General features: G+C 43.3%; 1 protein-coding gene across 1 annotated transcript in view; it reads left to right on the top strand.

The window, feature by feature from the left end:
- The window catches only part of LOC144601737 (calcium/calmodulin-dependent protein kinase type 1-like), a 181702-nt gene that overhangs the window by 141065 nt on the left and 18429 nt on the right, over positions 1-22208 (top strand). The window contains exons 4-5 of the mRNA XM_078414071.1: positions 33-107; positions 20748-20886. Coding sequence (XP_078270197.1) covers positions 33-107; positions 20748-20886 — 214 coding nt within the window. The remainder of the gene's footprint in view (positions 1-32; positions 108-20747; positions 20887-22208) is intronic.

Genomic DNA, 22208 nt, shown 5'->3' with positions numbered 1-22208 from the left:
AAGCTCTAATCAAATCACATTATTTCTTTCAGAATTAAACATCCAAACATCGTGTCACTGGAAGATATTTACGAAAGTTCAACACATCTCTACTTGGTGATGCAGCTGTGAGTATCAAATGCATATTCCATTCATCTACACAATAATATACCAGTAATATCCATGTACCGCAGTTGCTATGCATATTTGCAGCTCACAGTTTAATGCACACAAGCCCAGCAATGTGTTTACAACAGTTTCATGCCTTGGAAGCATCCATACAAAATGCGAGACATGCTAAAACTAATGATCATTGATTAATGACTGACGATTGTCACTAATGATCAATGCTTGTGAGGACATTTGGACAAGCTCGGCTTGTATCTCTGGCCTTTGTAACAGTGAGAGGTGTCTTCATTGAAACATATAACATTCTGAGTGGTTTAAACAGGAGAAGATATTCACTTATGAAAGAATCTAGAACTAGAGGTCACTGTTTAAAAGTAAGGGGTTATCCATTTGATAGACAAAGAGAACATTTTTGTCTGTGGATTATGAGTCTTTGAAACACTCGTCCTCAAATGGTGGTGGAAGCAATTTCAAAACAGAGGTACAGTTTATTATTGTCTTATGTACAGAGATTCCAAGAAAGCTTTGTTTTGCGTGCTCTCCAGGGCAATTGTGCCAAATACGAGTACAATCAAACCAGATGTGGGTACAACGGATAGTCCCGAAAGTGAAAGGAAACAGATTGCAGAATATAGTGATGCAGGTGGGTAGATTCTTGATATGAGAGATTATGATGGAATTGCAGAATTATGATTGCAATCGTATCAGCCATCGGGAGCAATGATGGGAATGTGGCAAGAATTAGTGTTGAAACAGTGTTGATGGCGAGGACGGACGGACGGTGGGCTGAAATGGCTCTATAACTCTAGGGCAGGTACTCTGTGGGTGTGTAGAGACGACTTCCTGGGTATGATTTTAATGCGTATCATGAGACACTAATAATGCTAATTGTGCCTACTTTAGAGAATTAATGGGGGCAGTCCACTTTGTGTTGATTATTGTTATTCCCAAATAGGAAATAAAAATTGTGATATCTAATACAAATTCCAGTTGGGTCACCTTTTACACTTTCATTCAATATCCACTATGCCTGAATTTCCCAAATATTTATTTCTGTCATTTACCACCACCCACTGACACAGCACCATAACTGAATGTAAAGTATCAGCATAATCCAGAGAAACCTCTACAAATTTGGCTCTGATCTATGGTACCTGCCCTTTCCTGTTGGTTCCACATTCATTTCTTCTCGTCTAGTAGGTTGAATCTTACAACTTCCCAATGGGAATTATTCCCCTGTGCAATTAGAATACTATTATGTCACTACTACATCTTTTGCGTCTTGCTGTCCTTGGCTGAGATGTGTTGTATTTTACGTTGCTCATTATAGACCCTATTTGTGTGCTCAGCTTAAATTTTGCAAACTAATTGAGGTTTTAAAACATCAATGGCCCAACACATCCAGTGATGGCCCAACACATCCAGTGTGTGTTCCAAAGCGCCTAATCTGCATTGATACTGAGTGCAGAATAGTGTGAATAGAATGAGCTCTTATTGTTGGCGAGAGAGCTCTGATGTCTCTGATCTCTAATGTTCACGGGCTGTGTTTTCATGACGGAGGAGTGTGTGGGATGGGTGGTGAAGGTTGGTGTCATCTTTTTCTTTGCTGCTCCACAGGGAGGAAGTCAGAATCTACAACCTTAGTCACTCGTAAATAGTGTTAACAAATAATTAGTGTGGGAGAGAGCTGTAGATAGCTCATACTGTACATGTTGACGTCTCAGTCATGTGTCCCTGTGTGACTTAGCAGAATCGAGCAAAAAAGACTATAGAATGTTTTTGCCATTTGCTGTTGGGTTCATGCAAAATTACAACTTTTATTACTAATAAGATCATTTCATCTGTGAAACATACATAGATTCAAGGGAGCTCGGTTTACTTCGAAGGAGCCAGCTTGTGTGAAGCTTTGTTCTGCTAAGTTTCTGCTCCAGTGGAGCCTTATAATCCTTCAAGGCATCGTGATTAACCGTATAAACGGCTTCTCGTAGTGAGGTGGTGCCAATACACGGGATATGCAGCAGTCGGGCATCGCAACTCCGGAAACAGGAGCAGCTACTTAAAAAATAGTAAGCACTCAAAAGAAGTGTGAAATATGTGTTTTTAGGATGGTGTCAGTTGGGAGAGGCGCATTAGGTAAGAAACTCAATCTTCTGAGCCAAGAGCTGCTAGGTTTTGTGTAGGCAGGAACTGCCAATGCTGGTTTCAACTGAAGTTAGGAACAAAAAGCTGGAGAAACTCAGTGGGTCAAACACCATCTCTGGAGAAAAGGAATAGGTGACGTGTCGGATCGAGGGTCTCAACCCGAAACGTCATCTATTCCTTCAGAGATGCTGTCTAACCCGCTCAGTTACTCCAACGTTTTGTGTCTGTCTTCAGCTGCCAGGTTTTTGTCCTTTATGATTTTGTATTGGATCTTTACAAAACTAGCAGGCCATTTATTTTTAGCCTGAAGTTGTCCTTTATCCAAGCAGTTTGCGAGCCTATTTCAAGGGGCTTTGTAAGAATCAATCACCTTGGTATGTCTAGACATGGGTGGCATATTTCCTCGAGAATATTAGTAAACCAGAAGTTTTTTTAACAACTTTTCCAGATGATTCACTAATTTTTAATTCCAAAGACAAGCGGGTTTAAGATAGATGAACCTTAACTCAAGAAAGTGGAAATATCTAACAGTTCGATAGGGAGCATGTGAAGTGGGAATATCTTAGAGCTGTACAGCATGCAAACAGCCCTTCGACCCAACTTGTCCATTCCGATCAAATTGGCAATCTGGGCTAGTCCCATCTGCCTGCATTTGCACATAAAGACCTTAATTTTAATGCAGGGTTCAGGAAAATAAAGTCCTGTTGTGTGTGTGTCTAGAGCTTTGTAAGTAGAAGGGCTGTTGAACCACTCATTAAAAACACAGAGGATCCTGGGTTTTATAAAGAGAGGCATAAAAATGTGTAAAATGAGGAAGGCACGAAGAAGGGTCTCGACCCGAAACGTCGCCCATTCCTTCTCTCCCGAGATGCTGCCTGACCTGCTGAGTTACTCCAGCATTTTGTGAATAAAAGCCACGAGGAACATTCCTTAAACAAGTTTCCACCACAACTGTCCTTTTATGTATTTCAAACTAAACTTTATTCATAATAAAATATATGCAAAAAAGCATTCATAAACTCTTCATACACTCTCAGTGTCTATATATTCAATAGTCATACGAGTCATACCAGTAGCATTGATACCTGTTTTTACAGAAAACAAGCACTCCATTCTTGGCTCCCCTGAGGTGATATTCTTTCCCTTGTTTGAAGGATGTCCCTACTAGACTCAGCCCTTCAATGTCCATCAACAGAAGGACTGTGATCCTCCCCTAAAGAGCCTTGGCGTTGGCTGCTCCAAGCTTCAGTGCGTTCCTTAGTACCTGCTCCTGCAGTCTGGAATGGGCCAGTCAGCAACATTCCCCGATGGACATCACACCGTGCTGGAACACCACTAAGTTTTGGGCAGACCAAAGAGTGTCCCTTGCTGAATTAATGATCTTCCAGCCAGCACTTGATGTTTATCTCTGAGTGTGTCCCTGGGAATAGCCCATAAATCAGAGAATCCTCTGTTGCACTGCCGCCAGGGAGAATCTTTTTTTATTTCAAAAATAAACGTTACCCTTAATTTAAAAAAAAATATTCAAAACAAAAACCGTGCAAAAACTCTTAATACATGAATAAAAATAGCACTTTGCCTGTGATAAGGCTGAGTACTTTCCAAACTTTGTTTCTCCTATTAAATCCCTGCCGTGTCTCCCGATGCTCTGCAACAGAGATCAATTTGCTGCCTTGTTCATGTTAATTAAACACAGGTGAATTTGGCTTTTAAGTGATTGTATTGACTAAATTATCAAGAGTAGGTGGAAGTTAGGATCAGGAATAAACCATTAATCTGCCTTTAATAATTTAATCAAGCCTGTTTACTTCAACTGAATGAGCACTGTCCCTTGAGTGGGAATGTCTAATTTAATGGAACTGAACAGCCATTAATATTGAATGCATTGATAAAGGAGACTGCTCGTGCAGTTGGTGTGAAAGGGAGATTTGAACCAAGGAAAGGGAGAATGGACTGTGTGAAGGGCCTTTGTGAGTAGGCTCCCGGAGTATTGCGTTCCATTTTGGTTTTCACGATTTTGGTCTTCTAAGACCAAATAAAATTCTATTAAACCTAAAAGTAGGGTGCACTGGCTATTGACTGGTTAGCATGCAACAAAAGCTTTTCACTGTACTTTGGTACATTTGACAATATGCTGAACTAAACTAAAATGAGGATATGCTAAACTGATTTTTAAGATGGCAGGTATTCTATAAGAGAAGAGATTAAGATTGATAGCGCAATAATCTCTAGAGTTTAAAAGATTGGGAGATGATCTAATTGAAACTAACAGAATTCTAACTAAGACTTAATTGAGTGGATAAAACAAAGATGTTTCCTCTGGGTCCAGAGCCAGGGATCGAGGCCACAGATTGAGGGGTAGGCCATGAAGGACTGGAAGCAGGTGAAATGTTTTCAGGTAGTGGATGGTGAATCTTTGGGATTCTCTCCCCAGGAGGGTTGTGGAAGTTCAGACATGGGACTCATTTAAAAAGAGCTCAATTGATTTCTGAATGTTACAAGCGTCAAGGGATACAAATGGCACTATGGTGAAAGATTAGCTGTGCTCTTGAACTTTACACCACACTTGAGGGGTTGGATGCTTACTCCCAACTGTTACGTTCTGAAAGAGGCAATAAAGCAGAAAATAATGGAGGTACTCAGCAGGCTAGGCAGTATCTGTGGAGGGAGAAGCAGAATTTAATCCACCATGGACAGGCATATTGGCAGGCGCAAACAACATAGTGTCCTGATTTTGTCACTTCTGAGCATGCTTTGTACCCATTCACCGGCTCCTGTATTGAATCAAAGCCAAGACTTGGAACTAGTGACTGAGTACGAGCCATGCTCACAAGATCAGGACATGATATTAGTTGCACCTGTTCATTGTAAATTCACTTCCATTAATACCCTTGCCATTGAAGTTCTCTTTAACATCTAACGTGCTCCTTAGAGGATCACAAAATTACATGGTCCTATAAGAGTCCATTGGTTTCAACACGTCTATGAGGGCACTTTGACAGAGCAAATTGCCCCACTCTCCTGTTAATTTGCTGCAGCCCTACAAATAGCGCATTCCAGTTCATCGCCTACTCTCAATATCCTTGTCTCCACCACATCTGCTCCCAAGTTGAGTTCCATACTAGGCCCCATTCTTCGGGTAACATGGGTTCCCCCCTTCTGTCATAGTGAGGCACTCACACGTGTCTCCTCTGCATCTCGTAATTCTGCTCTCGCTCCTCTTCCTCCCAGATGCAACAAGGTCAGAGTTCCTCTGGTTCTCACCTTTCACTCCTCTGCATCCAACACATTATCCTCTGACATTTCCGTCACCTCCTACGATATCCCACCATTAATTATATCTTCCCATCTCCACCCCTTTCAGCCTTCTGCAGAGACCGCTCCTTCCACAATTCCTTGCTTTACTCATCCGTTCCCACCCAAACCACCGCCTCCCCAGATACATTCCCCTGCAACTGCAGAAAATGCAACACTTGTCTTTATACACTCGCTCTCAACTCCATCCAGAGACCCCGAAGGTCTTTTCAGGTGAGACAGAGGCAACCGTTTCGCTTAACACTTGCGTTCATTCAGCCAAGGCCTACAGGATCTCCCGGTTGCTAACCATTTTAACTCCCCTTCCCATTTCAATACTGACCTTTCTGCCTTGGGCATCTTCCATTGCCAGAGTGAGACCACGCACAATTTGGAGCAACAGCACCTCAGATTTTGTTTAGGTATCTTGCAACCTATTGGTATGAACGTTGAATTCTCTAATTTTAAGTAACTTCTAATAACCAGTTCCGCAGTTCATCATATTGTATCCCTCTTGAGATCACACCTTCCCTAGCCAACAATGGCCCTACCAGGGCATCTCCCTGTCTGAGGTCACTTGTTGCCGGACCTGATTGGTCCTGGTCTTTTCTTGCCTCCAACTCTTCACTCCCCGCCCCCGCCCATGTCTCCTATCCTTTTTCCAGAGATGCTGCCTGACCTGTTGAGTTAATCCAGCACTTTGTGTCTATCTTTTGCATAAATCAGCATCTGCAGTTCTTCGCTTCAACGTCACATGGTCCTGATTGGTTCTTGAACATTAGAGATAAAGACCCTAAGCTGGAACTTGTATGTGCTTATTCCACAGTAAACTTCTCATTTGAATATTTAATCATGTACCATTGCTCTCTGATTTCTCTGCTAAACATTTTCTTTGACAACTGATTTTTAAACTTCGTCAACAGCATTCTTGCTGAAACCTTATCGTTTCATTATGTCCACATGACTCCTCACAATCTACAATTTGAACCACACGCTCCTTTAACTCTTGCTCCTCCTCCAACTTCTTTTTAGCCAAGCTGCCCCTGAACAGTGAACTCTTCCACCCACATCCTCTGGCATCCTCTCTGGCACCTTAAGCTTCAGCAACATTTGTACAACATTTGAAGAGGCCATCTCTAAATTACTTCCACGTTTCCTTCAACACCCAAGTTCTTCTTTCTACAGAAAGACTGCACTCGTTCTGTAACTTTACCGAAGGGAATGTAACTCCCAGGATTTCTTTTCTCTTAAATTTCCACTTTCTATTCCTTTTCCCCTCCGTTCAGTGCAGTGCAGCCTTCTCTTTGAGCTCTGGTCTTTCTCTCAGTCCTGTCAGGTGCTGTACAATTGTCCACCGTACATCCTTTCACTCTTATATTTGAAGTGTGAAGTGTGGTTACGATGTGTGGAATTCCAGTAAGAAATATTCATGCCTCTGCCTAGCTAAATTATTCTATTCTCGGATGAGAACTGGCAGCATGTTCCATAAGAATTCCTTACCGATTGCTGGTGGCGCTGGTAGAGCTGCTTCCTATCAGCGCCAGAGATCCAGGTTCTATTCTAACATCTTTTTCTATCTGTGTGGAGTTTGCACATTCTCCCTGTGACCGGATGGATTTTCTCTGGGTGCTCCAGTTTCCTCCCACATCCCAAAGATGTGTGGGTTTGTAGGTTAATAGTCCTCAGTAAATTGCCCCTAGTATACAGGGAGTGGATGTGAAAGTGGGATAACATAGAACTAGCCTGAATGGGAGATCGATAGTCGACTCAGGACCAAAGGACCTGTTTCCATGCTGTGTCTCTAAACCGAACTATCTCTAAACTAAACTAAACTAAACAGAAGGTCTGCTGCTGTGATTATTTTGTTGCTTACCCGTGACCATTGCCCTTGCCGTGGCTTGTTTTGGATATGGAGATGTTATTTTCAGCCAAATTGGAATTTCTGAGATTTCCCTGTGCCTTTCCAATGATACTGCTTGTTGTTCTACTGCACAAGAATAGAAGGGTCACTGCCATCTTTGGCAGTCAGAGTTGAGGCAGCTGTAATCCCCATGCTATTGGTCTCAGCGCTCCTGGACTCGGGAAAGATTAACCCGTGCACTGACTCCAAATCCTTATTTGGCGAACACTGATGGATTTTGTATAGGAGCTTCAAGATTCAAGATTCCTATCATGTTGCAAAGAAGCTTTCAGTGTTTTTTGTCCAAGCTGTTCCTTTAATAGCAGTCTAATTTGTCATAGGATCAGAGAGCGATACAGCTTGGAAATGGGTCCTTCGTCCCACAGAGTCCACACCAACCATCAACTACCTATTAAAGTAATCCTACATTAATCCAATTTTTTACTCTCCACATTTTCTATCCTTCAGATTTTACCATTTATGAACACATAGAACATAGCACAGGAACAGGACCTTTAACCCACGATAACTGTGCCGACCAAGATGCCAGTTTAAACTAATGTCATCAGCCTGCACATGTAGATATCCCTCCATGTGTCTGCCCAAATGCTTCGTAAACATTGATTTTGTATCTGTTTCCACTACTTTCCCTGACAGCACATTCCAGACACCTACCACTCTTTAAAACAAAACTTGCCTTATAATTCTCCTTTTAAACTTTCCCCCTTTCACCTTAATCTATGATATCTGGTATTTGACATTTTCACTCAGGGGAAAAAGACTGGCCATCTACCCTATCTATGCCTCCCAGAATTTTCTATACTTCTATTAGGTCGTTTCAGCCTCTGACATTCCAGAGAAAGCAATCCATGTTTGTCCAAATATGACCTCCTAATTTCTATACTCAACGCACTGAAAGCAATTTGCCATGGCTGATTAACCTACCAGTTGGCGCCTTTTTGAGATGCAGGAGGAAACCATGTAGTCATGGGAAGAACTTGCAAACTCCACACAGGCAGTACCCGAGGTCAGGATTGAACCCACGTCTCTGGTGCTGTGGGGCAGCGGCTCTACCAGCTGCAACACTGTACTGCCTGTGCTGAGAAAGGACTGATGCTGTTGAAAGTGGAGTAGTTTTATGGCAAGGCTAATTGTCTTTAGAAAGTTGCATTAAAAACTAGGAAACCGTTTTAGAAATTTTCCCTCAGAGGTTACCTTGCAAGTTCTTGTTGAGTGCTATAGATCGGGTGGTGTTAATGGATTAATCCTGGTTCTGAGACTGCTGTGCTGTTATCAGTTACGTGTCACATCTTTGTCATGACCATTTCTGTTAAGGTTACAGATAAAGATTTTGTATTTCACTTTGGAGCACCAAGGACTACAGAGCTCAGGTGCCATCAGGTTTAAAGCTGTATCTGATTACAAATCCCAGCCCAGGTGCAATGAAATGCTTGCTCATCTCACTAGGTGCCTCTGAGGTTGCAGTAGCAATTCATTTGCTGCACTTTAAGCAATGTGTTGCAATGGTCCAGGCAACACAGTTAAGTAGCCACAGTTAGGTGGCACAGAGGCACAGCAGTAGAGCTGCTGTTTCGCATTGCCAGAGTCCCGGGTTCGATCCTGACTACGGGTGCTACCTGTGTGGAGTTTGTATGTTCACCCTGTAAATGTGTGGGTTTCCTCCAGTTGCCCCAGTTTTCTCTCACATTCCAAAGAGGTACAGGCTTGCATGTTAATCAGCCTCTGGAAATTGCCCCTCGCGTGTAGGATGCAAAAGTGGGATAACATAAAACTGGTGTTTGGGTGATCGGTGGTCAGCGTGGACTTGGTGGGCTGAAGAGCCTGTTTCTATGCTGGATCTAAAATAAAGTAGGAAAGAAAGACTTGGATTAGTATAGCAACCAGACACTTATACGGGCATTAGTTTTTCTATATATAGGAAATGTGGCAGACATTTTGAGTACAACAAGCTCCAATAAACAGTGTGTGACAATGCTCATTATATTTCAGTAGAGTTGAATGAAGGGTTATTGTTGGCCTGGACACAAGGCCAGTAATAGTCAATTCTTCTTTTGGATCCACTTGAGAGAGTTGATGGGTCTTAGTTTCAAGTGTCAATAGACTTTCATTGTCCTAGGCACAGGGCAATGAAATTCTTAAGGCCCTGTCCCACTTAGGCGATTTTAAGGCGACTGCCGGCGACCAGGCTATCGCCGACAGTTCGCCTGGGTGTCGCGGGCATGATCGTGAGGAGTCTTCCAAAAATCGTAGTGGATCTCGGCGCGTCGCTGAGAAATCATTCGGTTTGAAATTTCTCGGCAGCAGCTGGCTTGTTGGCAGGTATCGTTGCTTATTGCGGGCATTGTCGCATGCTGTCCCCAGGTTTGATAGGTTCTCTTCGATGCATTTAGAAGCACATAACATTAAAATAAGTAAAGTCATTTCAAGATACCATAAAATGCTTGTGTTTAACCAATTTATTTACCGTCAGGACATTTGACAGGTAGATTGGAGGCAACAGTTGGACGGTCAGGTAACCATGGGAATTTTCGCGATGTTTATGGCCATCAGCCATTAAGCTTAAAGTGGGCTCCCAACCCAGATATGCAACCCAGAAACCAGATATGCATCTCCCGTACATTTTCAAAGAATGCCCACACGCTTTTCACAAAAATCCACTTAACCACTTTTTAATTTTTTTAAAAAATTACAGCTATTAGTAAACTGGAAGTAAATCCAGTTTATGCCTTGTTACAGTGAAGCTTGGTTTTCAAGTAACCCGGGCAAGATGTTAAATTTCAAAACTCTCAAGTACTTACCGACTTGTCAGTGATTTCAGCGAAAATTAGGACGCCGGAGAAGCATTGACGGCGTGGGAATTTCGCAATGTTTCCGAAGACGGTGTAATCTCGACCTGACTCGGCATTGTCGTGGTCATTGTCATAGGGTAAAAGAAAATTTTGGCGATCTGCTACGACTTTGACAGTCGCCGGCAGTCACCAAAAAAATCGCTTAAGTGGGACAGGCTCTTTACTTGCTGCAGCTTTACAGGCAAATTAAGACAACACTACAAATAAATATAAAAAGAGATGGCATTTTTGGTAATGAACTGGTGCAAGCCCAAATTTACCTTCGCAACCAAATCTCTGCAATGAGTTTTGAATCCACAATCGTCTTGTAACGTGCCATGTAATATGAAATTGTGTCCATTATTCATGCCACATTGAAACCATGGAAATTGCATCCATTCAAAGAGCTTTCATTTCTGAGTAAAATGTCACCCAGAACAGTAATACTAGTCATTTTAAAGCAAAAAGAAAAATTGCAAATGCTAGAAATCTCTCATAAAACAGCAATGCTGGTAAACAAGAACAAGAGAGACAAGAGACTGCAAGATTGGCAGAAAACAAATTGCTGGGGGAACTCAGCTGGCCAGACAGCATCTGAGGAAGGAAATACACAGGTGATGTTATGCATCAAGGATTCATAAACAACCCAAACATGGTCCACCCACTTCCTTCTGGAGATAGACAATAGACAATAGACAATAGGTGCAGGAGTAGGCCATTCAGCCCTTCGAGCCAGCACCGCCATTCAATGCGATCATGGCTGAACACTCTCAATCAGTACCCCGTTCCTGCCTTCTCCCCATACCCCCTCACTCCGCTATCCTTAAGAGCTCTATCCAGCTCTCTCTTGAAAGCATCCAACGAACTGGCCTCCACTGCCTTCAGAGGCAGAGAATTCCACACCTGTCTGTCTGACTCGCTGAGTTCCTCTAACAGTTTGATTTTTACTCAAGTGCAGAACAGAATTAGGCAACACCTGTACAGAGAGAATCAGAGTTAATTTATCAGTCGTTTGTGATGTAAGATCGTCAACCAGAAATATTAATTCTGCTTCTCTCTTCGCGGATGCTGCCTGGCCTGCCGACGAATACCATGCAATTTTAACATTGATATCACTGACTTTGGAAAAGGTTAGATTGGTTCGGTGTTCTAGTTCTTATTTCCATTCCTTTGTTTAGATTGAGTTAGATAGAATTCTGGGGGCTAGTGGAATCAAGGGATATGGAGAGAAGTTGGGCACAGGTTACTGATTGTGAATGATCAGCCATAATCACAATGAATGGCGGTGCTGGCTTGAAGGGCCGAATGGCCTCCTGCACCTATTTTCTATGTTTCTATGTTTATTTCTTTGCTTTAGGTAGAATGATAAAGTGCCTTCGAGATGGATTCTTAGAACAGCTTGTACTGGAGCCTACCAGGGAGAAGGCAATTCTGGATTTAGTGTTGTGTAATGATCCTGATCTGATAAGGGGACTAGAGGTAAAAGAGCCATTAGGAGGCAGTGATCACAACATGATAAGTTTTACTCTGCAAATGGCAGAAGGGAAAATCGGAAGTGTCGGTATTACAGTATAGCAAAGGGGATTACAGAGGCATGAGGCAGGAGCTGGCCAAAATTGACTGGAAGGAGGCCCTAGCAGGGAAGACGGTAGAACAGCAATGGCAGGTATTCCTGGGAATAATGCAGAGGTTGCAGGATCAATTTATTCCAAAGAGGTGGAAAGACTCAAAGGGGAGTAAGAGACACCTGTGGCTGACAAGGGAAGTCAGGGACAGCATAAAAATTAAGGAGAGGAAGTATAACATAGCAAAGAAGAGTGGGAAGACAGAGGATTGGGACTCTTTTAAAGAGCAACAAAAGTTAACTAAAAAGGCAATACGGGGAGAAAAGGTGAGGTACGAGGGTAAACAAGCCAATAATATAAAGGAGGATAGCAAAAGTTTTTTTAGGTACGTGAAGAGGAAAAAAATAGTCAAGGCAAATGTGGGTCCCTTGAAGACAGAAGCAGGGGAATTTATTATGGGGAACAAAGAAATGGCAGATGAGTTAAACCGTTACTTTGGATCTGTCTTCACTGAGGAAGATACACACAATCTCCCAAATGTTCTAGGGGCCGGAGAACCTAGGGTGATGGAGGAACTGAAGGAAATCCACATTAGGCAGGAAATGGTTTTGGGTAGACTGATGGGACTGAAGGCTGATAAATCCCCAGGGCCTGATGGTCTGCATCCCAGGGTGCTTAAGGAGGTGGCTCTAGAAATAGTGGAAGCATTGGAGATCATTTTTCAATGTTCTATAGATTCAGGATCAGTTCCTGTGGATTGGAGGATAGCAAATGTTATCCCACTTTTTAAGAAAGGAGGGAGAGAGAAAACGGGTAATTATAGACCAGTTAGTCTGACATCAGTGGTGGGGAAGATGCTGGAGTCAATTATAAAAGACGAAATTGCTGAGCATTTGGATAGCAGTAACAGGATCATTCCGAGTCAGCATGGATTTACGAAGGGGAAATCATGCTTGACAAATCTACTGGAATTTTTTGAGGATGTAACTAGGAAAATTGACAGGGGAGAGTCAGTGGATGTGGTGTACCTCGACTTTCAGAAAGCCTTCGACAAGGTCCCACATAGGAGATTAGTGGGCAAAATTAGGGCACATGGTATTGGGGGTAGGGTACTGACATGGATAGAAAATTGGTTGACAGACAGAAAGCAAAGAGTGGGGATAAATGGGTCCCTTTCGGAATGGCAAGCAGTGACCAGTGGGGTACCGCAAGGTTCGGTGCTGGGACCCCAGCTATTTACGATATACATTAATGACTTAGACGAAGGGATTAAAAGTACCATTAGCAAATTTGCAGATGATACTAAGCTGGGGGGTAGTGTGAATTGTGAGGAAGATGCAATAAGGCTGCAGGGTGACTTGGACAGGTTGTGTGAGTGGGCGGATACATGGCAGATGCAGTTTAATGTAGATAAGTGTGAGGTTATTCACTTTGGAAGTAAGAATAGAAAGGCAGATTATTATCTGAATGGTGTCAAGTTAGGAGGAGGAGGAGTTCAACGAGATCTGGGTGTCCTAGTGCATCAGTCAATGAAAGGAAGCATGCAGGTACAGCAGGCAGTGAAGAAAGCCAATGGAATGTTGGCCTTCATAACAAGAGGAGTTGAGTATAGGAGCAAAGAGGTCCTTCTACAGTTGTACCGGGCCCTGGTGAGACCGCACCATGGAGTACTGTGTGCAGTTTTGGTCACCAAATTTGAGGAAGGATATTCTTGCTATGGAGGGCGTGCAGCGAAGGTTCACTAGGTTAATTCCCGGAATGGCGGGACTGTCGTATGTTGAAAGGCTGGAGCGATTGGGCTTGTATACACTGGAATTTAGAAGGATGAGGGGGGATCTTATTGAAACATATAAGATAATTAGGGGATTGGACACATTAGAGGCAGGAAACATGTTCCCAATGTTGGGGGAGTCCAGAACAAGGGGCCACAGTTTAAGAATAAGGGGTAGGCCATTTAGAACGGAGATGAGGAAGAACTTTTTCAGTCAGAGAGTGGTGAAGGTGTGGAATTCTCTGCCTCAGAAGGCAGTGGAGGCCAGTTCGTTGGATGCTTTCAAGAGAGAGCTGGATAGAGCTCTTAAGGATAGCGGAGTGAGGGGGTATGGGGAGAAGGCAGGAACGGGGTACTGATTGAGAGTGATCAGCCATGATCGCATTGAATGGCGGTGCTGGCTCGAAGGGCTGAATGGCCTACTCCTGCACCTATTGTCTATTGTCTATTGTCTATTGAACCACAGAGACCTTTCGGAGGCTGAAGAGACCTAAGTCTCCAAAGTTAATGCCAGGTTCAATGGCCTTTACATATTATGACATGGAAGTTTTCTAAATAAAAGTAATGTTGTAAAGAGAATATTCATTGTCTAGGTGGTTGGGATTCTTCTTGTGGACATGTTGGTAGAGAACTCTTGCTTTATGAGGGTGCACTGTTAGATTTCCACATTTTAGTTTTTTAGTTTAGAGATACAGCACGGAAACAGGTCCTTCGGCCCACCAAGTTCACGCCGACCAACGATCCCTTCACATTAACACCATACTACACATACTAGGAACAATTTATATTTATAGAAAGCCAATTAACCTACAAACCTGTACGTCTTTGGAGTATGGGAGGAAACCAAAGATCTGGGAGAAACCCCACACGGTCACGGGGAGATCGTACAAACCGTACAGACAGCACCCAGTAGTTGGGATCGAACCCGGAACTCTGGCACTGAAAATGCTGTAAGGCAGCAAATCTACCGCTGCGCCACCGTGCCGCCCTTCAGGGTGCATTGTTAGCGGAGGGAGGCTTGGGAGGAGAAAGGTGTTTCTACATGTTGCTATTCTTATGTATCATGGTGGTTGAGTCATTTTTTGACGACCAGTTGCATAATTCATCTATTTTGATGGGTGCTTTGGCTACTTGATTTTAGCGTACCTCCACTTTTCCATGCATGTGTTCACGAGCCAAGAGTCTCGAATTGTCATTTGTACCGAAATGGAACAATAAAATTCTTACTTGCAGCAACACCGCAGATTTGTATAAGAGGATTATAAACAGGTACAAACAAAATAAAAGAAATAAAAGAACCCAGTAAAGTGCAACCAGGGCAGTGAAACACCAAACCCGAAGTCCCTAGTACAACCAGGGCAGATTGTAGTTTGGAGTTTGGATGGTGTTCGTAGTGTTCAATAGCTTGTTGGTTGTTGGGAAGAAGCTGCTCCTGAACCTGGATGTCACAGTTTTCAGATTCCGAGAGTGTTGGATGTTTCACAACTTTCCAGATTTGAGGCCTGTACAGAATGGAATGGATTTGAGAGGGATGGGAGGTGAAGTAATGGCTTGTTGCAAACCAGTTTACCGGGATTAGCCTACATTTATTGTTAAATTATCTACACCAAAGATGCTCATCCATCTTGTTACCATTTGAGGCTGATGGTGTTCACTCTATTGGCTTATTTTGTTGTCTTCTGGACTCTGGACAGTAGCTCCATTCCATGGAGAGCACTCGGGTAGTTAACCTGGATGGTAGCTCCATACCACGAAGACTGGAACAGACCCTACAGGGTAGATAACCTGACCCCCCCGGGCTCTGGAGACTGGCACACAGTGGAACTGAGAATATAATCTAGCTTCCTGTTTCTTGAAGATAGACACAAAATGCTGGAGTAACGCCAAGGGACAGGCAGCAGCTCTGGAGAGAAGGAATGGGTGACGTTTCAGGTCAAGACCCTTATTCGGCATTTCAGTTCAGTTCAGTTTAGTTAAGTTTATTGTCACTTGTACCGAGGTATAGTGAAAAGCTTTTGTTGCATGCATTTTGTGTCTATCTTCAGTGTAAATCAGCATCTGCAATTCTTTCCAACACATTCCTGTTTCTTGAGTTTGATTTGATTGTATTTACGAAGAGTAATAATAATAATAAACATTTATTTTATATAGCGCTTTTCCAAGTGCTCAAAGACGCTTTATAAAAACAGTCATGACATAAAAACAAACAGACGAACTATCCTGACGGAGAAGCGGCGAACAAATAGCGCCAGCATCCTCTCACGTCAGGGTCCGGCAGTAAACCATAAAGAACACAAGTCACACAATTACAATTTTAACGCAAACAGCCATCATAGTGATTGTTCCAGGCACACCCTCACTGTGATGGAAGGCAAAGAAAAGTCTTGTCTCCTCCTCATTCTTCTCCCGTGATGCCACGAGGTGATCGAGGCTCCCGAATTTTGAAGCCCCCACTGGGCGATGGAAAGTCCCAGGGCCGAGCCGAGCAGGCCGATGAAGGTCCTGAGCCCCCACCGGGCGATGGAAAATGCCGCGGCCAGGCCACGCTGGGCGATGAAGGGCCTGCGAGCGGGTCGATCAAACTTCGCGCTCCGGGGCGGTCGAAGCTGCTACAGCTGGAGCTCCCGAAAGCCGGTCGCCAGCCAGGGACCTGCGAACTCCAGATGTTGCGGTCTGCAGGGCCCATGGCCGAAGCCTCCGAGATGGTAAGTCCAGGCCCTGCGACCGGTGTCTTCAAGGTTGATCCCAGCTGGAGGCCGCCGACTCCACGGTGTTAGGCTGTAGTGCGAACGGAGATACGACACGATAAAGGTCGCGTCTCCGTTGAGGAGGAGATTGGAAAAAAAGGTTTCCCCCACCCCCCCCACCACCCCCCACATAAACAGAGTTAAAAATAGATCAAACGTACATTTAAACGATGACAATAGACAAAAAAAAAAAAAAGACAGAGAGACTGCCGGTGAGCCGCAGCTGCAGAACGCAGCCACGCCCCCTCAAGGGGTATAATCTGATCTGATGGGATAGCATGCATAACATGACAATAATAAAAGTAAATCTAAACCTGAAACTAAAACTAAATCCAGGTCTGAAGAAGTGTCTTGTCTCGAGACGTTACCTATCTATGTTCTCCAGAGATACTGCCTGACCTGCTGAGTTTCTCCAATACCTTTTGTCCTTTAGCATATTATCCAGCATCTGCAGTTCTTTGTTTCATATCATATATATACAGCCGGAAACAGGCCTTTTCGGCCCTCCAAGTCCGTGCCGCCCTGTGATCCCCGTACATTAACACTATCCTACACCCACTAGGGACAATTTTTACATTTACCCAGCCAATTAACCTACATACCTGTACGTCTTTGGAGTGTGGGAGGAAACCGAAGATCTCGGAGTAAATCAACCATGCATGCAACAACCAAACTATCTTTCAAACACCCGTTGCATCTCTACCCCTGTGACCTCCAAATAAGATTGACCACATTGTTGAAGTCTTTTTCCGTGAACATTCCCTTTGTGATTCCCTCTGTAAACTTGAGTACTTTACCATCTTCCTCTTAGCCAATGAAGCCATATTAAAATCCTTTTGCCTCAATCTCTTCCAACATTTTTGTTCCTCTCTCTCACTTTTCTTTTTTACTGCTTATTATGGTCTGAGGCAGCTATGTTCAAGTTGAGTGCAGTGACCTGCAGAGGTGCCTCAAGTCCACAAGTTGAGTCCCTGTCCACCAGACGGCATTGTGGTTTCATGGTCTGAGCCCCACAACTCTCTCCACCAGGTGGCGCTCTGAGCCCACAGGTGGAGTCTCCAGCCTCCATTCTCCAGCTGGATCTGCAGCTCCAGGTATCTGGCTGATTATTTTCTGAGCACAATTTCAGGTAGAATTTCACTGCACAAAATGCGGGTCTGTGCGGTTAGTTATGCTCCACATTTCTTTCTACCATCTTACTTCATTCAATTCATTCTACCATCTTACTTCATTCAATTCCTTCTACCATCTTACTTAATTCAGCTCCAAACTACAAACTGCCTTGATTGCACTAAGGACAAGGCTTTGTTCTTGTTTTTGCACTATATTATTGTTCATTTCATAAATATTATTATTGAACTTCTTTTGTGGTTTTTTACTATATCATCTGAATTGTATGAGTTCTACTTAGTACTATGTTTACATATGTGCAAGTAAGAATTTCTTTATTCCATTTTGGGCTATATAACAGACAATAAAACACTCTTGACTCGTCTCGCTTTGTACTTCCCTTCAAATGCACTGTGCTGCCTCTTTCACACTCCCTTGTTATGGCAGATTGCATCTTTGCAAATTCTAACCACTCTCTGGGTAAAGAATATACTCTGCATTCCCACTGGATTTGCTAGTGCAGAACAAAATAGTGCACTTTGGAAGATTGATGTACAGAAGGATGTTGGGGTCAAGTCCAGACTTTCCTGAAAGTGGCAACATAAGTAGGTAGAGTGGTAAAGAAGGCTTATGGTTCGCTTACCTTCATAGATCGGCATTCAGTATAAGAGTCGGAAAGTTATATTGCAGTTTTAAAAAACTTTGGCTGCTGTATATTATAGAAAGGATGTGGAGGTTTGAAGAGGATGCTGAAGATGTTTACCAGAGCGCTTCCTAAGATAAGAAGGTATTAACTATAAGGAGAGTTGGACAAACCTGGATTGTTTTCTCTGACACGTCAGAGGTTGAGGGGAGACATGATAGAAGTATATAAAATTCTGAGAAGCAGAGATAGCGTATACAGTCAACTTTTTTTGCCTGAATGGAAATACCAAATGCTATAGGGCATAGGTTTAATATCAGAGGGGAAAGGTTTCCATGAGATGTGCAGGGTAAGTTTTTTACACAGTGAGCAATGGCTGCCTGGAATGTGCTGCCAGGAATGGTGGTGGAGGCAGAATCAATAGTGGATTTTAAGAGGCATTTAAACAGGCACGTGAACATGCAGAACATGGAGGGATTTATGTGCAGGGAGGTGGGGTAGTTTAATTTAATATTATTGATGGCACAGACATCGGACTGGAAGGTCTATCTCACTGCTGTGCTGTTCTATGTTCAAGATGCTGAAAATACTAAAAATCCAATTTAGTTTTCTTGGTAATATTCGTAACTCAGTTTTGGACTGTACAGATGAAACAAACTGTTCCAATTATTGAAAAATCACTTTCCTTTTTGTGGGATTCAATATTAGGAAAACTCCTTTCTCAGATGTAGAAAACACTTGGCTTGGGTCAAGAAAAAGGTGTTAAAACCATATTTATTTAATTACTAATGTTGCATGCTTTGTTGCAAGTTTTACTACTTCAAGCAAAAATCAGTTAATGTTAAAATATCAATAGAAAATATCAAAAAAAAAGAAAGAAAACACTGACTAAGATGTCCCTCCAAGCTAGTCCCATTTGCCCGTCAAGGAGAGATGGAGATGGACATAAAATGCTGGAGCAGCCCATTCCTTCTATCCAGAGATGCTGCCTGTCCCGCTGAGTTACTCCAGCATTTTGTGTCTATCTTCGATGTAAACCAGCATCTACAGTTCCTTCTTACACAAGGAGAGATGGAGTGTAGCCATCAAACTGAGGTGGGTCCATCAGACCCCTGTGATGGCTTGGTGTGAGTCAAGTGAACCCTGTTTGTGTTCGACTTGGCAGAACCGTCATTGTGATTTCAGCGAGGCAGAAAGATAGTCATTTAGATTTTTATTATGAAAAAGGAAAAAGAAAGATGTGTATAATATATTCCGGAGTTTGTACCGAAGATGCTTTAAATGGTGGTTCTTCCTCTTTGGACTTTGGCGCACCAAGCTTGTAAACACTTTCAGTGTCACCACTTTACATTGAAGGTCAAACCATGGCACTTCACTGGTAAATCAACTTTTTTGGTCGTATCGCTCAAGTTCATGCAACCAGGCAATTGCACAAATCTTATATTGGAACATGGAATATAGAACAGTCCAGCATTGGCACCGGCCCTGCAGGCCATAATGTCTGGGTGGAACATAATGCCAAGACCACCCTTTGATGACCTACACATAATCCATATCTCTCCATACAATGCATCCAAATGTGCCTATCTTAAAGTCTCTTAAATGACACTACCATATCTGCCTCCACAAGCGTCCCTGGCAGCACTTTCCACGCACCCACCACCCTCTGTGTAAAAAAAAGCTTACCCTGCACATCTCCTTTAACCGTTGCCCTTCTCACCTTAAAGCTATGCCCACTAGTATTTGAACTTTCCTGGAAAATCCTGGGAAAAATATTCTGACTCTAACCTATCTATACCTCTCATAATTTTATACACTTATATCAGGTCTTCCCTCAACCTCTGACTTTCCAGAGAAAACAGTGCAACCTCTCCTGATAGCTATTACCCCACTCCCCCCCCCCCCCCCCAATTCAGGCATCATGCTGATAAACCTTCTCTGACCCTTTCCAAAACCTCCACATCCTTCCTGTAATGAGCAATCAGAACTGCATGCAATACTCCAAATGTGGCCTAACCAAAATTGCATGTTATTAACTGCGAGCTTTGCACTCATCCAGGTGAAGGATAAAGTAAAGAAGGGATTGGCCAGGGTGTGATACACCCTTGATTATGCTGGTGGCCTTGCTGAGGCATAATCAAGGATGAATTGTACCCTGGCCACTACCTCTTCTCCCCTCTCCCATTGGGCAAAAGGTATAGAAGTGTGAACACGCGTACCTCCAGATTCAGGGACTGTTCCTTCCCAGATGTTATCAGGCCTAGCCATCCCACCAACAACTAGAGAGCAGTCCTCACTACTATCTATCTCATTGGAGACCCTGGGACTATCCTTGATCGGACTTTACGGGCTTTATCCTGCACTAAATGGTATTCACGTTATTCCCTTTATCATGTATCTTTACACTGTGAATGGCTCGATTGTAATCATGTATTGTCTCCCCACTGACTGGTTAGCACTCGACAAAAGCTTTTTACTGTACCTCGGTACGATAAATACGTGACAATAAATAAACTTAACTAAACAAAGTATCCACAGAACATCATGGGACTGTAAGCAAAGGTGATATGTTGAAGTGTGTCACTCTCACTGTGTTCCCTGCATTGTCCCCTCCACAGTGTGTCCGGTGGTGAGCTCTTTGACAGGATTGTGGACAAAGGCTTCTACACCGAGAAAGACGCCAGCATGTTGATCCAGCAAATCCTAGATGCTGTCACCTACCTGCATGAACTGGGCATCGTGCACAGAGACCTGAAGGTGGGTGGACACTCACCTGAATGTCATAAGATCATAAGTGAGAGGAGCAGAATTAGGCCATTCAGCCCATCAAGTCTACTCCACCATTCAATCATGACTGATCTATCTCTCCATCCTAACCCCATTCTCCTGCCTTCTCCCCATAGCCTCTGACACCAGCACTAATCAAGAATCTATCTATCTCTATCTATCTGCTTTAAATATATCCACTGACTTGGCTTCTAGGGCCTTCTATGGCAAAAAGAATTCGACAGATTTGCCACACTCTGACTAAAGAAATTCATCCTCACCTTCTTCCTAAAATAATTATGGGGCTTTTACCTCTAGTCCTAGACTCTCCCACTTGTAGAAACATCTTCTTCACATCCACTCTGTCCAAGCCTTTCGCTATTCCGTACGTTTCAATGAGGTCCACTTTCACTCTTCTAAATTCCAGCGAGTACAGGCCCAGTGCCGTCAAACACTGTCCTGTCATGTCCTGTCATGCACTTCCATCAGTTTGAAGCTTCATTTAGTTTCAGTTTTGGTTTTAGATATACAGTGCGGAAACGAGCTCTTCGGCCCACCGAGTTCACGCTGACATGCGATCACCAAATACTAGCACTATTCTACACACTGGGGACAATTTACAATTTTACCAAAGCCAATTTACCTACAAACCTGCACGTCTTTGGAGTGTGGGAGAAAACCGGAGGATCCGGGAGAAATCCTGGTCCCTGGGAAAATGTACAATCTCCGTACAAACAGCACCCATAGTCAGGATTGAACCCGGGTCTCTGGTGTTGTAAGGCAGCAACTCTAACGCTGTGCCATGGCATTTCCTCATTCTGAATGCAACCGTAGTGATCTGTTTTACTAGAGAAAGATGCACCATGCAGAAAAAAAAGATTGTAGTGCAATTTGCAACCACATCATCAGCAACTTGTCATAAAGTCATACAGCACAGTAGCAGGCCCTTCGGCCCATCATGGCATGCTGACTAATTCCTTTAACCAGCACTTGGTCATTAGCCTTATACATCTTCACAATACAAGTGCTCGTCTCGGTATTTTTGTATGTTCTGAAAATGTCTGCCTCCACCATTTTCTCTCAGGCAGTACATCCCAAATTGAATGCACCCTTCTCCCTTCTATCTCCTCTAAGCCGATTGCCTCTTACCTTAAACCTACATCCTCGTATTGTAGATCCCCCTGCCACTGTGTACCGTATCAAGGCCCCTCGTGATTTCGTACACGGTATATTTTGAGGTATAATTTTAGTTGTAAATCAGGCAGCATGGAAGTTGCACACACATTCAGACCTTGCGTTTCTTGACTGGATGG

The sequence above is a fragment of the Rhinoraja longicauda genome, chromosome 17 (assembly GCF_053455715.1).
Source record: "Rhinoraja longicauda isolate Sanriku21f chromosome 17, sRhiLon1.1, whole genome shotgun sequence".
In the NCBI taxonomy this organism is placed as follows: domain Eukaryota; kingdom Metazoa; phylum Chordata; class Chondrichthyes; order Rajiformes; family Arhynchobatidae; genus Rhinoraja; species Rhinoraja longicauda.
The sequence above is the reverse complement of the archived record's forward strand: the minus strand, read 5'-3'. Positions and strand labels throughout refer to the sequence as shown.